Source organism: Nyctibius grandis, chromosome 16, assembly GCF_013368605.1.
Source record: "Nyctibius grandis isolate bNycGra1 chromosome 16, bNycGra1.pri, whole genome shotgun sequence".
Classification (NCBI taxonomy): Eukaryota; Metazoa; Chordata; class Aves; order Nyctibiiformes; family Nyctibiidae; genus Nyctibius; species Nyctibius grandis.
The window spans coordinates 11,363,802-11,380,831 of NC_090673.1; the positions used below are offsets into that span (position 1 = coordinate 11,363,802).

At 53.8% G+C, this 17,030-nt stretch overlaps 2 protein-coding genes across 3 annotated transcripts; both read left to right on the forward strand.

Moving 5' to 3' along the window:
- The first annotated feature begins 522 nt into the window (after positions 1 to 522).
- On the forward strand, positions 523 to 13,306 carry TBC1D13 (TBC1 domain family member 13). Of its 2 annotated transcripts, XM_068413724.1 has the most exons (12): positions 523 to 607; positions 709 to 782; positions 1,364 to 1,404; positions 1,883 to 1,944; positions 2,240 to 2,339; positions 3,698 to 3,780; positions 3,939 to 4,098; positions 4,713 to 4,920; positions 5,606 to 5,769; positions 7,296 to 7,456; positions 7,684 to 7,741; positions 8,832 to 13,306. In XM_068413724.1, the coding sequence occupies exons 1-12, from the start codon at positions 585 to 587 to the stop codon at positions 8,895 to 8,897; spliced, it is 1,200 nt and encodes a 399-aa protein (XP_068269825.1). In that variant the 5' UTR covers positions 523 to 584; the 3' UTR covers positions 8,898 to 13,306. The 2 variants fall into 2 exon arrangements, with proteins under 2 accessions (XP_068269825.1, XP_068269826.1); XM_068413725.1 differs by lacking the exons at positions 7,684 to 7,741; positions 8,832 to 13,306 and having other exon boundaries at positions 7,245 to 7,389.
- Positions 13,307 to 13,553: 247 nt separating this feature from the next.
- Positions 13,554 to 16,945, forward strand: ENDOG (endonuclease G). The gene is made up of 3 exons (XM_068413952.1): positions 13,554 to 14,063; positions 15,409 to 15,518; positions 16,212 to 16,945. Exons 1-3 carry the CDS (start codon positions 13,554 to 13,556, stop codon positions 16,495 to 16,497), a joined length of 906 nt encoding a protein of 301 aa, XP_068270053.1. The 3' UTR covers positions 16,498 to 16,945.
- Positions 16,946 to 17,030: the final 85 nt, after the last annotated feature.

Here is a 17,030-nt window from a genome sequence, read left to right on the forward strand (position 1 = left end):
CCGAGGGCCGCGGCCGCCGCCACCACCCAGAGGCTCCGCGAGAACAAGCCCCGGGCGCCGGGCCTCCCACGGCTCGCCCGTGGCCGCTCGGGCACACACCGGCGGGCGCCATCCCCGCAGGCCTCGCTCGCGGCTGCCGTTTGTACAGGCGGTGGCACCGCACCTCGCCCGGGAGAGCGTGGCCGCGGGGGCTCCCTCAGTGCTGTGGGTGCCGGGGGACCGGGGAAGCGCCGGCGGGGGCTGGCTCCTGCCTGGGGGGCCTCTTCTGAGGAGCGCCCCGCCGGCAGCCGCAAGCGCTGGTGCCCGCGGAGGGGAGTCCCCGGCGCAGTGCCCCAGCCCCAGCCCCAGCCGGCCGGGCCCCGCGGGGGAGCGCAGTGCCGTGACAGGGCACGTCGTGCAGCAGAACCGGGGGCTGTGGGGGGAGCGGCCCAGCGCCCCGGGAGGGCGCCCGGAGGCCGGGGCGGAGCCGCCGCCGCTTGGTGGGCGGGGAGGGGGCGCGGTCTGCCCGGGCCCGCCCACCCCGCGGGCAGCGTTTCCAGCCGGAGCGCTTATGCGGCGCGCGGGGAGGGGGCGCGGGGGCCGCCATGTCGCGGCTGCACCGGAGCAGGTGGGTGCGGGGGCCCGTCCCCGGGCGGGGCTGCGGGCGGGGGGGGGCCGGGGGGGCGCCGGTAACTAACGCTGTAACGGCCGCGGCTCCGCTCCCCTCAGGATCGCGGACTTCCAGGAGGTGCTCGGCGAGCCCACGGTGGCCCTGGCCAAGCTCCGCGAGCTCTGCTTCAGCGGTGAGTGGCCCGGGGAGGTGGGGGGGCCGCTGGGCACGGCCTCAGCCCCGGGGGGGGGGCTCCCGCCAGCGGTGGCGGCCCGGGGCTGGTGCTGCCCCCGCGGGGCTCGGGGCGCCTGGAGGCGCAGGCACGGGGGTGAGGCCGCAGGGTGTCCGCCGGCTGAGGGCCACCTCGGCTACCGCGAAGGAGTCCCCTCCTGGAGCCGGTGCGAAGCGGCGGGTGGTGGAAGCCCGGGGCTGGCGGGGGTGTTTCCAAGCCCGAGCTTCTTCAGGCCGCAGCGCTCCGCACCCGGCGTTAGAGCACAGCCACAGACTCCCAGGCAAACCCTTCCTTCCCCCTCGTGGGTTTCATGGCTTCTGCTGTGCCCTGCGCGGCCCCCAGCGTTCTGCTCCCCACGCCTGCCGCAGGCACCCTCCTCCGGCAGGTTTGGCACCGTGTCCCACCCCTGTAGCGTCCCTGTGAAAACTTCTTGCCCCCTGGGGAGGAAAAGTGCCTCCTTGCCTGTTTGCGGGGTGGCGTTGGCAAAGCGCGGTGAGGAGACGGGGGCTGACGTGGGTATTTCTCTGCCTGATGTTCCACAGGAATTCCCTTTGATGGTGGGCTGCGCTGCCTGTGCTGGAAGGTGGGTTTTGCTTGGGGTGCTTTTGTTTCTTGCTAGTGATGTTTTGGGTTGCTTAAGTGCATGCTGTTTTGGAGCACTTAAAACTGTAAACAAACAAACCAAAAAATCCAGAGCTTAAAAGCCGCTCCAAACTGACAGGTCAGCACTGGCACAGTCGCAATAGCATTTACTGACACAGGGCAGCCGTCGCTTTGGATGGTAGAAAGCGGCTGCCTGCTCTTTGCATGGGAGCAGCCATCAGCATTAAGCTGGGAGTGCATTTCAGTCAGGTTTGCTATTGATCAATCCTACAAATAGGTCTGTGTTGAAAACCAGTCCCCGAAATATTCCTGACTGTCGCTTGGCAAAGTACTTTCTGGAGAGAGCTCCCAGTGTTTTCAGAGAGCCAGTTCTAGCTGCTGCGTTTGGTTTGCTCATCTTACAGGGCTAATAGCTCATTCTGCAAATACTAATTTGTGTGCATCTGTCTTCTGTACAGATACTTCTGAACTACCTCCCTTTAGAGAAAGCCTTATGGAGCTCTTTGCTGAAGAAACAGAGGTGAGGACATGGGTACTTGCTCCTTTATTTCTAATGATACCTGTGGAGAAGGAGAATAGTTCGTTAAATAATTAAGTACCTTCATAAAATGAATTTTCTTGTGTGGAATGTACTGTTCTGTAGCCTGTCTCCTGGGTCTGGTGGATTGACCTCTTCAGCTGAACTCAGCTGAAGAGAAAATCAAATGCATTCTGGCTGAGCAGAGTGACACAGAGAGATCTGTTTGAACTTGATCTGGGTGCTTGCGTTGACTTAATCTTCTGCTTCATTGCAAATTCCTCTTTTCTCCCTTAAGGGATCTATATTCCCAGTTCCTAAAGGAAATGATTATCCAGCCTGGGATCGCCAAAGCCAACCTGGGTGTTTCAAGGGAAGACGTGACCTTAGAAGATCACGTAAGTGCTTTGTGTTGCAGAAAATTCCCCAGAGCTATAAACTGTTGTTCTGGAGTCCAGACCCCTGGGCTGCTCTTTGCTCTGTTCTTGGACTGAGAGAACTTTGCCCTGCTAGCAGGAGGGACGGTTCCTAGGTACCAGCTGGCATTTGTGTCTTAGTAGCCTTCGGTGTGAATTATTGGCAAAGCACCAATAGCTGTGAAGAGAGCTGGTTTCAGCTATGCAAATCCCTTCTCCCCTCCTTTGGGGCCTGCTGCCCAGGCTACAGGTCTCCTAGGGGAAGGGAGAGGCTCACAAGAGGTACCTCTAGCAACGAGACGCTCTCCTGGGAAGTCAGGTCTGTGGGTGGACTCAGCAGGCTGCGCTGAACAGAGCATACGAGAGGCAGCAGAGTCAGGTTGGACTATGGTGTGGAAGGCAGGAGAGTCACTTTTTTGTAGTTCTGCTGGCTTTTTTTTTTAATTGGCTATTTTCTGCATCCCTTGGCTTCTTCCCTCTCTGAAAGCGCTGTTAAGAGTCCCTGTGTTGAGGGAGGGAATGAAGTAACTGATCAGAAGAGACTGTAAAATGATACGACTGGTCCCAAACATTAACATCTCTGCTAGCGTGCAGTCACCTGTGCTGCTGTGGTCTCTGGAGGCCTTTGTGCTGTAAAACCAGCATGTTTGTAACATTCCACACGTTGGCAGGTTACAGTGATCTTTGAATCTCATGGAACATTGCTTTCGCCCACTCTTTTCTTCTCTCGGTTAGTTGTTAACTTTGCGTGGATCTTGATCTGAAGAGAGGGAAGCGTGTGTGGAGGGGGAGTTAAGTTTGTCATATTGGAAAACTGGTCAGGTACAGGATAGGCTGTTCATATTGATATGTATTTCCTTTTTCCTGGGGACAATGAAGGTGCTTAATCAGCCTTCTCAGAGCTGAGAGTGGGATGCTTCTAACTAATAACCACAACACCAAAGTGCTGTGTAGGAGGGTGACTTACCTAAGTACAAGACCATCTCCTCCGTACAGGTTGGAGCTGCAATCAGGAGTCATGTTGACACAGGACAGGATACCTGATTTGTGAACAAAGTCATTAAGAAGCAGGTGAAAAGGGGTTGAAAATATTGGCTTCTGCCCCTCTTAAGTGAACCTGCACGCTCACTTGTTTCACAAGCTCTGATCCGCTTCCTGCACACTGTCTGAAGAAAGAACACGAAACGAAGCTTGTGAGAGAAAAAACTAAACCTGATGTGTGAGGAGCATGCTGGTACTAGATGACAGAGGGACAGAGAAATGTTAAATCAGTGTATATTTACTGAGGATTTTGATACATGCAAACATGCTTGTTCTGTTTCTGTTGTTTGTTTCTTTAGCCTCTCAATCCAAACCCAGACAGTCGATGGAATACTTACTTCAAGGATAACGAAGTGCTTCTCCAGATAGACAAAGATGTCAGGTGTGTGAGGCGTAATGACTCAGGGTTCTGAACCCAAGTGGTTTGGTTAACGCTTTGTACTTTGAAAATGAAGTTTAATGTTAAACCAAGCCTCCCATTCAACATGGGGCATGTACTGCTGCCTTCTTATGCCTGATTTCCTTCTGTCTCCATCCCAGGAGGCTGTACCCTGACATGGCATTCTTTCAGCGTCCAACGGACTACCCCTGCCTTTTAATCCTGGACCCCCAAAATGAGTTTGAGACGCTGCGCAAGCGGGTGGAGCAGACCACGCTCAAGTCGCAGACGGTGGCGCGGAACCGCAGCGGGGTTACAAATGTGAGCGCTAGGTGGGGGCTGTCCATGGGGCAAGGCTTCTTAGCTGATAAGGGGAAGGGTGTTCCTCGGGCTTTTTTCTGTTTTGGGCAAATACTGGCAGGTACTGTGCATTCTGGTGGCCAGGCAGCTTTGTGGAACCAGTTGATGTGCCTGATGGTTGGTAGGGAATTACAGGTGTATTTAATTCTAAGGGTTATTTTTTCCTGACTTCTGGTGGAAGTTGGAGTTGCAGGAAGATGTGAGTATTTTATGCTTGACGTGTGCCTTTCTGTATCGGAATAAAACACTGTTACACTTTTCCTCATACTACTAACAAAGGGAACTGCTGTGGTTTCATACTGCAGGGGATCAGGTGGTGCAGTGACTGAGGGGAACTGCCTGTTGCCACAGACTGCTTTGTTCTTCAGGGGCAGCCAGCGCTAGGGCTTCAGTGCCTTTGTGCTTCCCGAGTTACTGGTCTTGGTTTATATGATACAAACACCTGCCTACTTGGTATAAGCTGCCCAAATCTTTTGCGGGGCTTTGTGTATTAAAAGCCAAGTTTGTCACGTGTACAAAACTATCTGTGCCAGTTGGTTATTGTGAGTCAGCCTTACTCTTGCCTTGCTCTTCAGGTGAGCTCCCCTCTTAAAATGACACCCAATTCTCTGAGCGAGTATGAAGTTCTGCCCAACGGCTGTGAAGCTCACTGGGAAGTGGTGGAGCGAATCCTGTTCATCTACGCCAAGCTGAACCCCGGGATAGCGTATGTTCAGGGCATGAATGAAATCGTGGGGCCTCTTTACTACACCTTTGCTACAGATCCTAACAGCGAGTGGAAAGGTGAGAGGCTCTCTTGACCGCTCAGTCATGGCTGTTGTACTGCACGCTCTCTGCGTGAAGAGCTGCTGTGGGAACAAGGCTCTCTTTAAACAACTCTGTTTCGACTGATCAGAGCCAAAAAGCAAATCCAGCCAGGCACGAGGAGTTCTGGGGACCACAGCAAATGGGTAGAAACTGAATGGGCTGTGAGTGATGAGGGCATGGGAAGGGAGGATTTTTGAGGGGTTTTTGGTTTTTTTTTTGCATGGATCTAAGTTGCACTTCCTGAAACTTAAAATGCCTTTAGAAGCTCTTGTTTGCTTGTACTCTATACACCTGGTAAAAAAAGAATGGGATAGGAGTATGTTGCCTGTTGCTTCTGCTTCACGGGAGCTCCAAGGGAGTGTGCTGATGGCAGGGAGAGCAGATGTTGTTCTTGCACATAGATAACTGGTTCGTGACCCCATGTCATGAAGACCTTAACTTGCACACAGGGTCTGTATTTGCAGTGGCTCCGTAGATGTTTCTAGTTTAAAAAAAAAAAAAGTGTCTTGTCCCAGACCAAGGAAGCCAAGATCTTGTGGGGTCTGCTGTGTGAATCCTGTCCAGCAACCAGATTGTGGGGTGAGAACAGTTCTGAGTCCCTGTGCCTCTGTCAGTGATGCTTCCTCTATTCCCCCATCATGTTTGTTTGTTATTTTTTCAGAACACGCTGAAGCAGACACGTTTTTCTGCTTTACCAATCTAATGGCTGAAATTCGGGACAACTTCATTAAGAGCCTGGATGATTCTCAGTGTGGTATTACCTACAAAATGGAGAAGGTCTACTCCACCCTGAAGGAAAAAGATGTGGAGCTGTATTTGAAACTGGTGAGGAGCTAGGTGTTTCTCTGAGTCTCAGCTGGAACGTGAGGAGTGGAGCTTAATAGTGCATTTAAATGTCAACCAATTTTGTTAAACTGTTACTGTGCTTGAATAGAGAGGTTGAGAGAGTGCGTGAAGGGCTTTGCCTATAGGGCACGGAGGCTTTCTTATCTGTGAGCTGAAACAACCTCTCCTTGGAGTAAGCCCAGAGCGAGCTGACACAGCAAGGCTTTCCTCCCTGCCTGACTGTGAAAGCAAACAATAGTCGTTGCAAAGCTTCCAGCTGTGAGTCTGAAGTGACTTGGCCACCATCCCTGGTCACCTGGGTTGGGGCCCAGCTGGAGCTGGAGTCTTTACTGTCTTCTAGTCATCAGGCAAAACATGAGTTTTTCTGTAGAGTTCCTTGGAATTACGGGAATTGTGTCTCTGTCTTTAAGAACAAAACAAAAACCAACCCCCCTTCCACGCACACACTCTGTTGCCACTGGCTGCTCTGACAGCACTGATTTAAACTGCATGGAGATCATTAGAGAAGTAAACTGAAATCCAGCAGGCTGGACCATCCCACCCACCTAATTCCATCATTCTCCTTCATCCAAGGGTCTCGGGGTGCCTTGGGTTGGTGTAAGTTTTGTAGAACACGTAGAAGATGGCTTTTGTTGAAAATATCTTTGGGTCTTGTGGTCCATTTGGTGTGAAAGTCCAAAGAGAATTTGGAAGGGAAAGCTGTTCTTGTTACTCCAACCTTCACCAAATCACACAATTTTTCTCTGAGTTTAGAAAAATCAGGATATATTTCTCTTACAATCCAAAAGATGGTTTGTCAGCACAGTGACACGACCCACAGTGTTGGCTGATTCAGTGAGGAGAAAATAAACTGCTTACTGTTTGGCTGGCAGGAAACGGTCTTGGCCATGCAGCAGCTGGTCCTTAAGAATATCAGCAGGATCCTGAACTCATTTGACCTTGATTAAACTTATGGTCCCTTGGATTTACTAGCAGAAAACAAGAAAACTTCAGGCTAGAAGTGCTTACAGTATGTTTTACTGACCATCAGTGCGAACTCTGTTCCATCTTTATTTCTTTTTGTGAATAGTAAACATTCTGATAAACACAGGGCTTCTGGAAGGGAGAGGAAATCCTGTCAAAACTGCCTCTGCTGGAGGGGGAGGGCTGCGCCTTTGCAGATAAAACGCTGTTCAAATGGGAACGTTAAAATTACTTGGCAGGTTTAACAGAACTGACACAAATAGTGCCTTTAGGAAGAAAAGCTTCCTTTGCTCCGTGTTTGGACAGAGGAGCGTTTTCTGGCTTGTCTGTAGACGTGGAGCGTGGCTGCACTGAAAATCCCCTCAGTGTAGCTTGAATGTGAGAGTCTTCAAAGGAGGCAGTGGGTTTGCTGCTGTTGCAGTGTGGGTTGGCAGCTCAGAGCTGTATCAGGGTGGAGATGGGGCTGGAAACATGGGGTGCATCTTTTGTAGGGAATTGGCCGAGAGCCCGTATTCACTCTTTGCCTGGTGCATGTCTGACAGCAAGAACAGAACATCAAACCCCAGTTCTTTGCCTTCCGCTGGCTGACGCTGCTCTTGTCCCAAGAGTTCCTGCTGCCAGACGTCATCCGTATCTGGGACTCCCTCTTTGCTGACGATAAGCGCTTTGACTTTCTGCTGCTCGTCTGTTGTGCCATGTTGATGTAAGTACATCGGTCGCTTTCCTGCTTTTCTCTTTCCCTCCTTTAAATCCGTGGATCCAGGACTCTTCTACAGGCGTGTGTTAAGGCATCTGGTGAATAGGTTATAGTCACTCGTTACAATGGGAGCAAAAGTGTTTGCAAAGGCCTCTATAAGGGCACAGTGTGGGCTGTTTTTAAAGTTCCTCTGTAAAGAGTCAAAAGTAGCTGGAATAATTTCCATCTTTCAGACTAATCCGGGATCAGTTGCTGGAAGGAGACTTCACTCTGAACATGAGGCTGCTACAGGTAAGGATTAAATATAGTTGCCATAGGGAGCAATTTGAAGAGTCTTGAAATAGTACTGAGAGAGGAGGGTGGCAGGGGTGTGCCTGGTGAGAGAGGAGGGTGGCAGGGGTACACCTGGTGAGAGAGGGGGATGGCAGGGGTGCGCCTGGTGAGAGAGGGGGATGGCAGGGGTACGCCTGGCTGAAGTACCAGATTTCTGATGGTTGCAAGCAGAAAAATCTGAAGGTTGATCTTACACCCCGCTCATTACTGGAAGTGTGAACCTTTGTGTGCTGTGGTCCCCACCACCCACTGGGAAACTGAACTCCTCACAAATGACTACTTTAACTGCCTCGGTGGTGGTGTCTCTGCTCCCTGTGCCACCACCCAGGTTTTCATTTCCACGTGCAGAAGGTGGCTGTACACTCTCTGTTTTGTCATCCTGGCTCTTCTCCTTCCTCCCCCTTTTTAGCCCTACAGTAGCAATGGGCCCTATTTTAGAGAGTGATATTCCTTCTCTGATCTTCTGTCAGTGGGGCACCGTGCTGCTGGCTGGAGCCCAGCATTGCCATTAAAATAAAGCCTTTTTTTGCTTGTGCACCCATTCTAGCCTACAGAGAAATTGTCATAGACTAGAGGTTTTTAATGTCTTTTGGTTTGCAAAAAACTTAATATTTTCCAGCAAAGTTATGACACCCTGTGTTACAGCGTTACGTTTGTCAGCCGGAGAGTTTTGTTTAGTTCTGAGGTCTGTGAGAGCCCGAGGTTGAAAACACCTGCACTGCACTGGAGGGTATCTCTGATTCTGCCAGCTCCTGCTGTGGGCTGTGCAAGATACTGGCTCTGATAAGGCTCCCTGGCATGACGATAGCCCTTGCAGCAGGCCAGCTTACTGCACCCTTGGAGGACAAATTTAAAAAAAAACCTTCTTGAAGGGTATCGAGGCGCGATCGGTTACAAACCAGGAAACTGTTGGCTGTTCAGGGAGTAACTGAACAGCGTGTTAGAGAAGGCCAAGAATGCTGTTGTCAAGGTTTGCCCTGCTTAAGTGAAACAATGTGTATGAGAAACACCAGGCAGTCACTTATGTCACTTTGTTTCTTTGACACAGGATTATCCTATCTCTGATGTTCATCTGATTTTGAAGAAGGCAAAGGAACTTCAAGATTCCAAATAGTCCATGAGCGTGACAAAAGGTGTCAGAGAAACTGGGTGGCAGCGGATCCCAGGAGATGCCCCATGCAGTGTGGTGTGTTAAAGCTCCTAGTGGTCTCTGCAAGACTTCAGGTTTTGTGTTTGGGCTACTGGCCACCTTGAAGACTTCCTTCTACTCTATTTATTAGGTCAAGGACTGGTTACTTCCCCATCTCCTTGGGTCCTGCACTCCAGATTTTTTCAAATTCCAAATGCCTCTGTGCTGCCAAAAGCAGTTCTTTGTATCTTTTTTTAATGACTTTACATTTGAGGAGAAGGAAACCATCTGTCTGGATATCCCTGAAAGGATGGACTCCTGCATCATGGAAGTAGCTCACATGGAGTAACTTCTTATGGGAAAGGGACAGGCTGAGTCCAGTGGATTTTGGTGGCTGAGTATAGAAGGATCTTCCTTCTGTGAACAGAACGTATCCCAATGAAGTCACGCATCCTGCCATTAAAGTAGCTTCTGGATTCTTCTCCTTCATGTCTGCACTTACCCATCCTTGGAGTGTGCAAAGAAGAAGATTGCATCAGCTTCTGGTGATTGTCATCTGACATCCAGCAGCGTGGACCCCTTTGCCTGGGAAAGAGGCCTTGAGGAGCTGAGATGGGAGGACACGATCACAGCTGGTGGCTTTGTGCGCTGAAACTGCCTGAATCCAGAATCGCCTTATCAACAAGTTCTCCTTGAAAGCCAGACTGTGGTGGTTTTAATCGATGAGTGAAGTGTAGTTTGAAGACAAGCCTTATTACACACAGCCTTAGAGCAGGAGCTTGTTGCTGCAGGGAGGCCTCAAGCTGCTTTCCTGGCTCTGAACTGGAGCATATTCAGCTACAATGAGGATTCTGAAATACAAGAAATGGGCATCTGGTCATGTGCAATGAAGACAGACTCATATAGGGGCTTATCCAGGCACAGCACTGGGGTTTTCTGCCTCAGTGGCTTGCATAATATTACCCTGTGTAAGCTCTGGTCACAGTAACCTTGAAGAAGACATGGTACAGGTCTGACCTACAATTAAGCATCCTTTTCTGGTGTGATCCAGTGGGCATACAAGCTGACTGCTGGGGCTGATCCACTTTGCTCTGTACTGGTTCTGTTGGAGTCGCAGTCCTGAGCTGGACACTTGTCCCCCCTGAGAGGGAAAGTGCTGCGTTTCAAACAGAGTGGAGGAGGCTGAGGGGAACATCGGCCAAGACAAACTACGGAGAGAACCGCTGACCTGCCGGCAGCGTCAGGCTGATCAGAAACCGTAATCCTCAGAGGGAGAAACTGCCAGCACCCACGTGCTTGGGGGGTGCAGAAACTCTTGAGTGAACACTAACCCAGCGTGCTCTTCCCTTTCTTCCTGTGCTGTGCCATCTCCCCTCTGCGTAGCTGTTCGACACTACAGTTTTTGGTATTTATGGGTATTGATTTGTTAAAGGTCAGTCTGTGTAAGATCTGCTTAAGCTGCCGACGGCCTAGAATCGCCCTAGCAGGAGGGATGTTGTCAGCCTTCAGCTGTTTGACTAGTGTAATTTCCTTCACTGAAGGCCAGTTCTTTCCAGGCTGCTGCACTTCCCACAGGGTGGGTAGGGAGACCGGAGGGCAGGCTGAGGCATGCCCCTGTGTTCTTATTGGCAATCCCAAGCAGTCGCTGCCTCTTCAGAAGATGCTCAAGTGACACTGGTGCAGCCAAGTATTGCTGCGTGGTGGAGCAAGAGCAACTGAAGGCTTAGAACAATCTGTAACTAATACCTGTGGCTAACAGTGTCCCTCTCTGCTGCAGTCCTTTCTAGAGAGTAGAGTTTTCGTCCAAGAAATGTGGAGTGGGTAGACCAGGACAGCTGTGTGAGGAAGCACCCTGTCTGCTCTAACCACTGGATGGATGTTCTTGCTGCCTTCTATAGCTGTTCCAGGTGGTCTCGTGGTCTCAGCTCCTGGTACCCTGCACTAGAGAGGCCAGTAGTCAGACCCTGCGTGGCCAAACAGACAGCGGGTAGGCACAAACGGAGAACTGGAGGGTCGAACTCTTGGGCAGAGTTGGAACTCCTCCAAACACTCCTGCCTCAGAACCGCTCTCCATACTGCTGTAGCGCTCTCATATTCCATGTGCAAGCCCTGCTTGCACCTCGCTGAATACTTTGGCTGTCCATTTTGGGTCCCACTGGCAAGTGCAGTGTTCCCTTACACTGTATTTTCCCAGCCACGGGGGTTCCAGCTCTGAATAGCTAGAAAGCTCCTTAAAATAACCTGAGAAGGCAGCAGGCAAATCAGGATTAAAGCATTACTTGGAGATAACTTCTGCTTGTTTTTAGAGTAGCATTTGGGCCCTGAGGTTGACCTCGTGCAGTGGCGTTGCCCCGCTCTGAGTCAGGTGCTGGTCTGTGGCAGTACAAACACTTGAGGAAGACACCGGGGAGGTGGCTACTCAAGTAGCAGTGCAGGCGGCTGGGTACGGGCGTCACGCTGTGTCCTCCCTTCCTGGGTGCTGGAGGGCTTGTATTGTGCTGTCTTCTCTTTAGGGCGTGATGGTGAATGCTTTTAAAAGGAGTCTGCAGTGGTTTAATGAGGTGCAATGAGAGCTTTGGCTGATGGAAAGGTTCTCTGGGATAAATCCCGTAGCCTTATCCAGACTGCAGCTGCCAAACTGATCGAGTTGTTCTTTTGGGAGAACTTGTAACAACTTTGATACACCCAGACAGGCTGGTTCCTACATGAAAAGCTGATTTATGTCCCTCCTTATCCCCTCCTGTGTGGTAGGACTCCTGTCCTGCTGTTGAAAAGGGCTGTTGAAAGGAGTTGTACATTTCAATGACTTGGGACATCCATTTCTTTATTCCAAGACTTTCTCCTTCCTTTAAGAGCAAAACCAGATCTTCTGAGGGGAGAAAGGAAAGCCTTGTTAGCAGCTTTTGAATCTCCTGGTGAGTTTCCTTGGCTCAAAGGCTTTTGGTGACTTCTTTGTTGTTGTTGAGGTCAGACGGTGTTTAACTAATGGTTCTGTGCTTGTGTGGCCAAGGAACAACTGCTCCACCCTTGAGATGTTTCCACCTCTGGTTTCTTTCAATCCTCATCTGCTGCAGGAGCAGCGAGGTTGGCTGAAGCGGCAGTTCTTTGGGTCGGGAGGTGTTAGTCTGGGGTGCCTTGGGGACCCCTTGTTTCATGGGGGCCTGAACAGAGGATGTTTAAATAGCTCTTACAGCACATTCCTCGCAGGCAGGACTGCTGCTGGGCGGGGGAAGGGGGACCCGTCTTCAGCTGGGAGGAAAAACGGGACACTGCTGGGTGGGGGAGAGATGAGCCTCCCCTGGGAGGAAGAGGTCTGCTCTGCCTGCGCCTCGCTGTGATTCAGGCGTTGGGAAACTGTGGCTCTGCCAATGAGGTAGAAGCAACAGGACAGTAGCGATCAAGTTGCTGATGGCGGTCACTCAACACTGACTTTTGAGTTTGGATTTGGTGACCTAACCTGGGATTATTCACACTTCGGCAGTGAGTGGGATGAAGGGCAGGAGTTGCTTTGGGAGAGTCTGGGGGGTTTGGGAAAGCAGAGGCTGGTTTCCCTTGATGAGTGTCAGTTTTAGCTGTTTGCAGCGCTCTTCTAAAACGCCCTTTCCCCAAAACAGAGGAACAAATAACACTTGTGTTGTTGTTTTTACCTTGTCTGGACAGAAGTGCCAGAACAGGGTCTGCAGAACACTTTATCACTCTCAAACGCCGCCTTTTATGCTTCTTTTTAAACACTATTTTTATAACGCTTCCTTTAACTCAACGGGTGGCTTTGTGCAAACAGCTGTCGGTGTCGGGACTCACGGTGTCGGGACTCACGGTGTCGGGACTCACGGTGTCGGGACTCACGGTGTCGGTGTCGGGACTCACGGTGTCGGGACTCACGGTGTCGGGACTCACGGTGTCGGGTTTGGAGTTGATGCTGCTACAGGTGCTGAACGCCCCCCGCGACAGCGCCGGGGCGAACCGAGGGCCCCCGGCCCCGCTGGCGGCAGCAGCAGCGAGCCGAGCCGGGCCGGGCCGAGCCGGGCGGTGTGTGTGAGCTCGCCTGGCTCCACCGCCGCCTCCTCTGTGGCACGGCGGGTTCGCTCTGCCCTCGCCGGCCCCGCCGCTGCCTGGGCCGGGGGGAGCGGGGGCTTTGCTCGAGGGAAACGCTGCGGGCGCTGTCGGGGCGGGAGAGCGCCGGGGCCGGGGCCGGGCAGAGGCCGGGCGGTCGCCGTCGTGTCCGGCCGGGGGGACCCTTGGCCCGGCCCCCCGCTGACCGCCCCGCTCTTCATTGTTGTACTCTCTCCCCCGCGGTCCCGTTCCGCGCTGTTCTCTCCTGTGTCTCAATAAAGCGGTTCCTTCACCCGCTGCCGCCGCCGCTTCTGTCGCCGCGGGGGGGCCGGGGGGTCGCGCTGTCCCCGCAGGCCCCGGGGGGTCGCACTGTCCCCGCAGGCCCCGGGGGGTCACGCTGTCCCCGCAGGCCCCGGGGGGTCGCGGTGTCCCCGCAGCCGCCGGGGCAGCGCTGCGCGCCGCGGCGCCCTCTCGCCCTTAAAGGGGCGATGCTCCCGCGAGTGCCGCCCGTGAGCAGGGAGCGGCCCTTGCCCGGGACAGCCGCGGCCCCTTTAAGCGGCGGCCGCCGGCGCGGCGCAGCGCGCGGCCATGCTGCGGGGCCGGTGGGTGCTGCCGGGCGCCGCGCTGGGCCTGGGCGCGGGGCTGGGGCTGGGCCTGGGCGCGGCCCTCGCCGCCCGCCGCCGCGCCGAGCCCGATGCGGCCGAGGGGCTGCTGGGCCGCCTGCCCGTGGTGCCCGCCGTGGCGGCGGCCGGTCCGCCGGCGGTACCGGGCTCGGGGCGGGCCGAGCTGACCAAGTACGGGCTGCCCGGGCTGGCGCAGCTGCGGAGCCGCGAGTCCTACGTGCTGTGCTACGACCCGCGGAGCCGCAGCGCGCTCTGGGTCATCGAGCAGCTCAACCGGGAGACCCTCAGCGGCGCCTCGGACCGCGCCGCCTGCGACTTCCAGGAGGACGAATCGGTGCACGAGTACCACCGCGCCACCAACGCCGACTACCGCGGCAGCGGCTTCGACCGCGGGCACCTGGCGGCCGCCGCCAACCACAAGTGGAGCCAGGCGGCCATGCGGGACACCTTCTACCTCAGCAACATCGCCCCGCAGGTAGGAGCCAAGGCTCAGCGAGGGCAAGCGCGGGGCCCTGCACCCCCCGCACCAGCACAGGCTGGGGGTGACCTGCTGGGAAGCAGCTCTGCAGAGAAGGACCTGGGGGCTCTGGGGGACACCGAGTTCCCCATGAGCCAACAGTGTGCTCTTGGGCCAAGGGCAGTGGTGTCCTGGGGTGCGTGAGGAAGAGTGTGGGCAGCAGGTCGAGGGAGGTTCTCCTCCCCCTCTACACTGCCCGGGTGAGGCCACACCTGGAGTAACTGTGTCCAGTTGTGGGCCCCCCAGTTCCAGAAAGACAAGGAGCTACTGCAGAGAGTCCAGCAGAGGGTACGGAGATGGTCCGAGGGCTGGAGCATCTCTGCTGCGAGGAGAGGCTGAGGGAGCTGGGGCTGTTCAGCTGGAGAAGAGGAGACTGAGGGGGATCTTATCAATGCTCACAAATACCTTAGGGGGGTGTCAAGGGGATGGGGCCAGACTCTTCTCAGTGGTGCCCAGCGACAGGACAAGGGGCAACGGGCACAAACTGAAACATGGGAAGTTCCATCTGAATATGAGGAGAAACTTCTTTACTTTGAGGGTGCCAGAGCCCTGGCACAGGCTGCCCAGGGAGGGTGGGGAGTCTCCTTCTCTGGAGATATTCAAACCCGCCTGGACATGACCCTGTGCCATGTGCTCTGGGTGACCCTGCTTGGGCAGGGGGTTGGGCTGGATGATCTCCAGAGGTGCCTTCTGACCCCAGCTGCTCTGGGATTCTGTGACCCGCCACAGGCACTGGCTCCCCGCAGCCCCGGGGACCCGCAGGGAGACTCGCCCCCCCCGGGGTGGCTGGAGGGGGGAAGCCAGAGCTGCCTGGGTTCAAGGGCACACGCTGCTCCCTGCTGGAAACCACCTCGGAGCATCTGCAGCTCTTCTGTGTGTTTGTCCCTGTAGTGGTTCAGGCAGGGAGGGTCCCAAGTGGCCAAAGTCACTCGAGGGTGCTGTTTTTCCTGCTAAACTTAACATCGATCCTGCAAACACACCTGCCTGGGCACTCTACTCAAGCTGTGAGAGGTGCTGTACACGTACAGCACAGCTCAGTGCAGGAGAGAAGTTAAAGAAGGGGGGGGGGGGCAGATGGTTGCAAAAATCGTGGTCTGAGGTGTGTGGGTTCTGTTCCTGGGTGTGCAAACCAGGACCTCGCCATACGCAGCGTCCAGAGCAGGGGTGATAGCGGAGATCTCTTCTGGAAAGCACCCGGGACTCTGTGAGACGTGGTACAGAAAAGGGTTTTATTACTCTGAACAGTGAGGAAATTCCCCACTGACCGACTGTGCTGCTTGTGTTGTCCTGGTTGTGTTTCTAGAATCCTCATTTAAACCAGAATGCCTGGAATAACCTCGAGAAGTACAGCAGAAGCTTGGCAAGGAACAACAAGAACGTCTACGTCTGCACGGGACCCCTTTACCTGCCCAGGTAAACACGAGGGCCGAGCTGGGCCCGTGCTGGGAAGGTGCGTCGTGCTGGGAAAGGACAGTGGGGTGGGGGGTGCAGCCTCCCCGCTGCTCCCAAACCCGAGTGATCTGCTAAGGCCCCGCTCAGGAGGTGAGACCAGCTGTGTGCAGAGGGTCTGTGGAAAGGTACTTCCTTAGGACTGGGCTTAGTTTGTGTATTTCGCATTCAGTTGATGATTATTTTGTGAGTAAAGGTGGGTTTCTTGAGCTACAACATAAGCGTAATTTTTCTTTGCAGTCCTTAGTAATCCAGCAGTAGTAGATTACGAGATTATTAGATTAACACCCCCCTTCCCTGCAGAATAAAGTTTCTAGGTTTTATTCCCTGGATTATTTCTCCACTTAAGAACACGCCTTTATTCGCGAAGATCTTCACGTGGTGCTAAGGAGCAGCTGTCCCACATTGAGATCTCTTCAGCAGCAGGAAAGAGCTTGGAAAGGCTGTTAAAGAGACAGCAGGAAGGGATTGGGGGGAGCAGACCCAATACACACCTCGGCCTCACGTAGCCTCCGTTTCAGCAATGTTTTTACATCCCTACCGCAGAAGTAGGGCTGCTGCGCTGTGGGGTGGGGGCTCAGGGGGGCTGGTGGAGGGCTGAGGGGATGGATGTGGCACCAGAGTAGGAGGTAACATGGGACGTTGCTGTTGGTGCAGGATGGAGGCCGATGGGAAGATGTACGTTAAGTACCAGGTGATTGGGAAGAACAACGTGGCCGTCCCCACCCATTTCTTCAAGGTGCTCATCCTGGAAAAGGAGAGCGGGGAGATTGAGTTGCGCTCGTATGTGATGCCCAACAGCCCCGTGGATGAGAAAATCCCCCTGGAACGGTTCTTGGTGCCCATCGAGAGCATCGAGCGAGCCTCGGGGCTCCTCTTTGTCCCAAACATCTTGAAGAGAACAAGTAACTTGAAGGCCATCACAGCTGGAAACAAGCGCTGAACCCCGACTAAACAAATCCAGGTATCCCCTGGGAAGGACTCACAGCAGTGAGAAGTTCCTTGTGCCATTTTAAATGTGGGAAATCAGAATCAAACCAACGCTTCTCTTTCTTTACCTTCTCGTTTCGTGTAGCAGTGAAACATGCACACAGCAGGTCTCAAGGGCAGGTCCTGCCGAAGGCTCCCCGGCACCTGACGTCGTAGGTCTTTAGAATTTGCCCCTAATGTGCAGTTCAGAGCGCGGCCCTGTCACTGCTCCCTGTGAGCTGTGGGTGGCTCAATAAAACACAAAGGGAAGTTACTTAATTCTGCTATTTAGCAGGGAAGGATGGGAGCAAGATGGGTGCAGGGGGAGGAGAGGAGAGGTTCCTGCCTTTCTGTGGCCAAAGGATTGTATGATTGTTTTCTTTCAGAAGATGGTTTTAGCAGTAAAGCTTTGAAACCCCCAAGTATTTGGTTGTTTCTTATCTGCTCGTACCAAAGCCCTGAGTATCTCAGCAGGAGGGGGAGGACAGAGCCAACTTTTCCAGCTAT

Excerpts from the sequence above, each read along its gene's own strand:
- ENDOG (XM_068413952.1), top strand. The coding sequence starts at position 13,554 with ATGCTGCGGGGCCGGTGGGTGCTGCCGGGCGCCGCGCTGGGCCTGGGC. Across the intron at positions 14,064-15,408 it reads TCAGCAACATCGCCCCGCAG|AATCCTCATTTAAACCAGAA; the intron begins GTAGGAGCCAAG and ends TTGTGTTTCTAG. Across the intron at positions 15,519-16,211 it reads GGACCCCTTTACCTGCCCAG|GATGGAGGCCGATGGGAAGA; the intron begins GTAAACACGAGG and ends CTGTTGGTGCAG.
- TBC1D13 (XM_068413724.1), top strand. The coding sequence starts at position 585 with ATGTCGCGGCTGCACCGGAGCAG. Across the intron at positions 2,340-3,697 it reads ACGTGACCTTAGAAGATCAC|CCTCTCAATCCAAACCCAGA; the intron begins GTAAGTGCTTTG and ends TTGTTTCTTTAG. Across the intron at positions 7,457-7,683 it reads GTCTGTTGTGCCATGTTGAT|ACTAATCCGGGATCAGTTGC; the intron begins GTAAGTACATCG and ends TCCATCTTTCAG.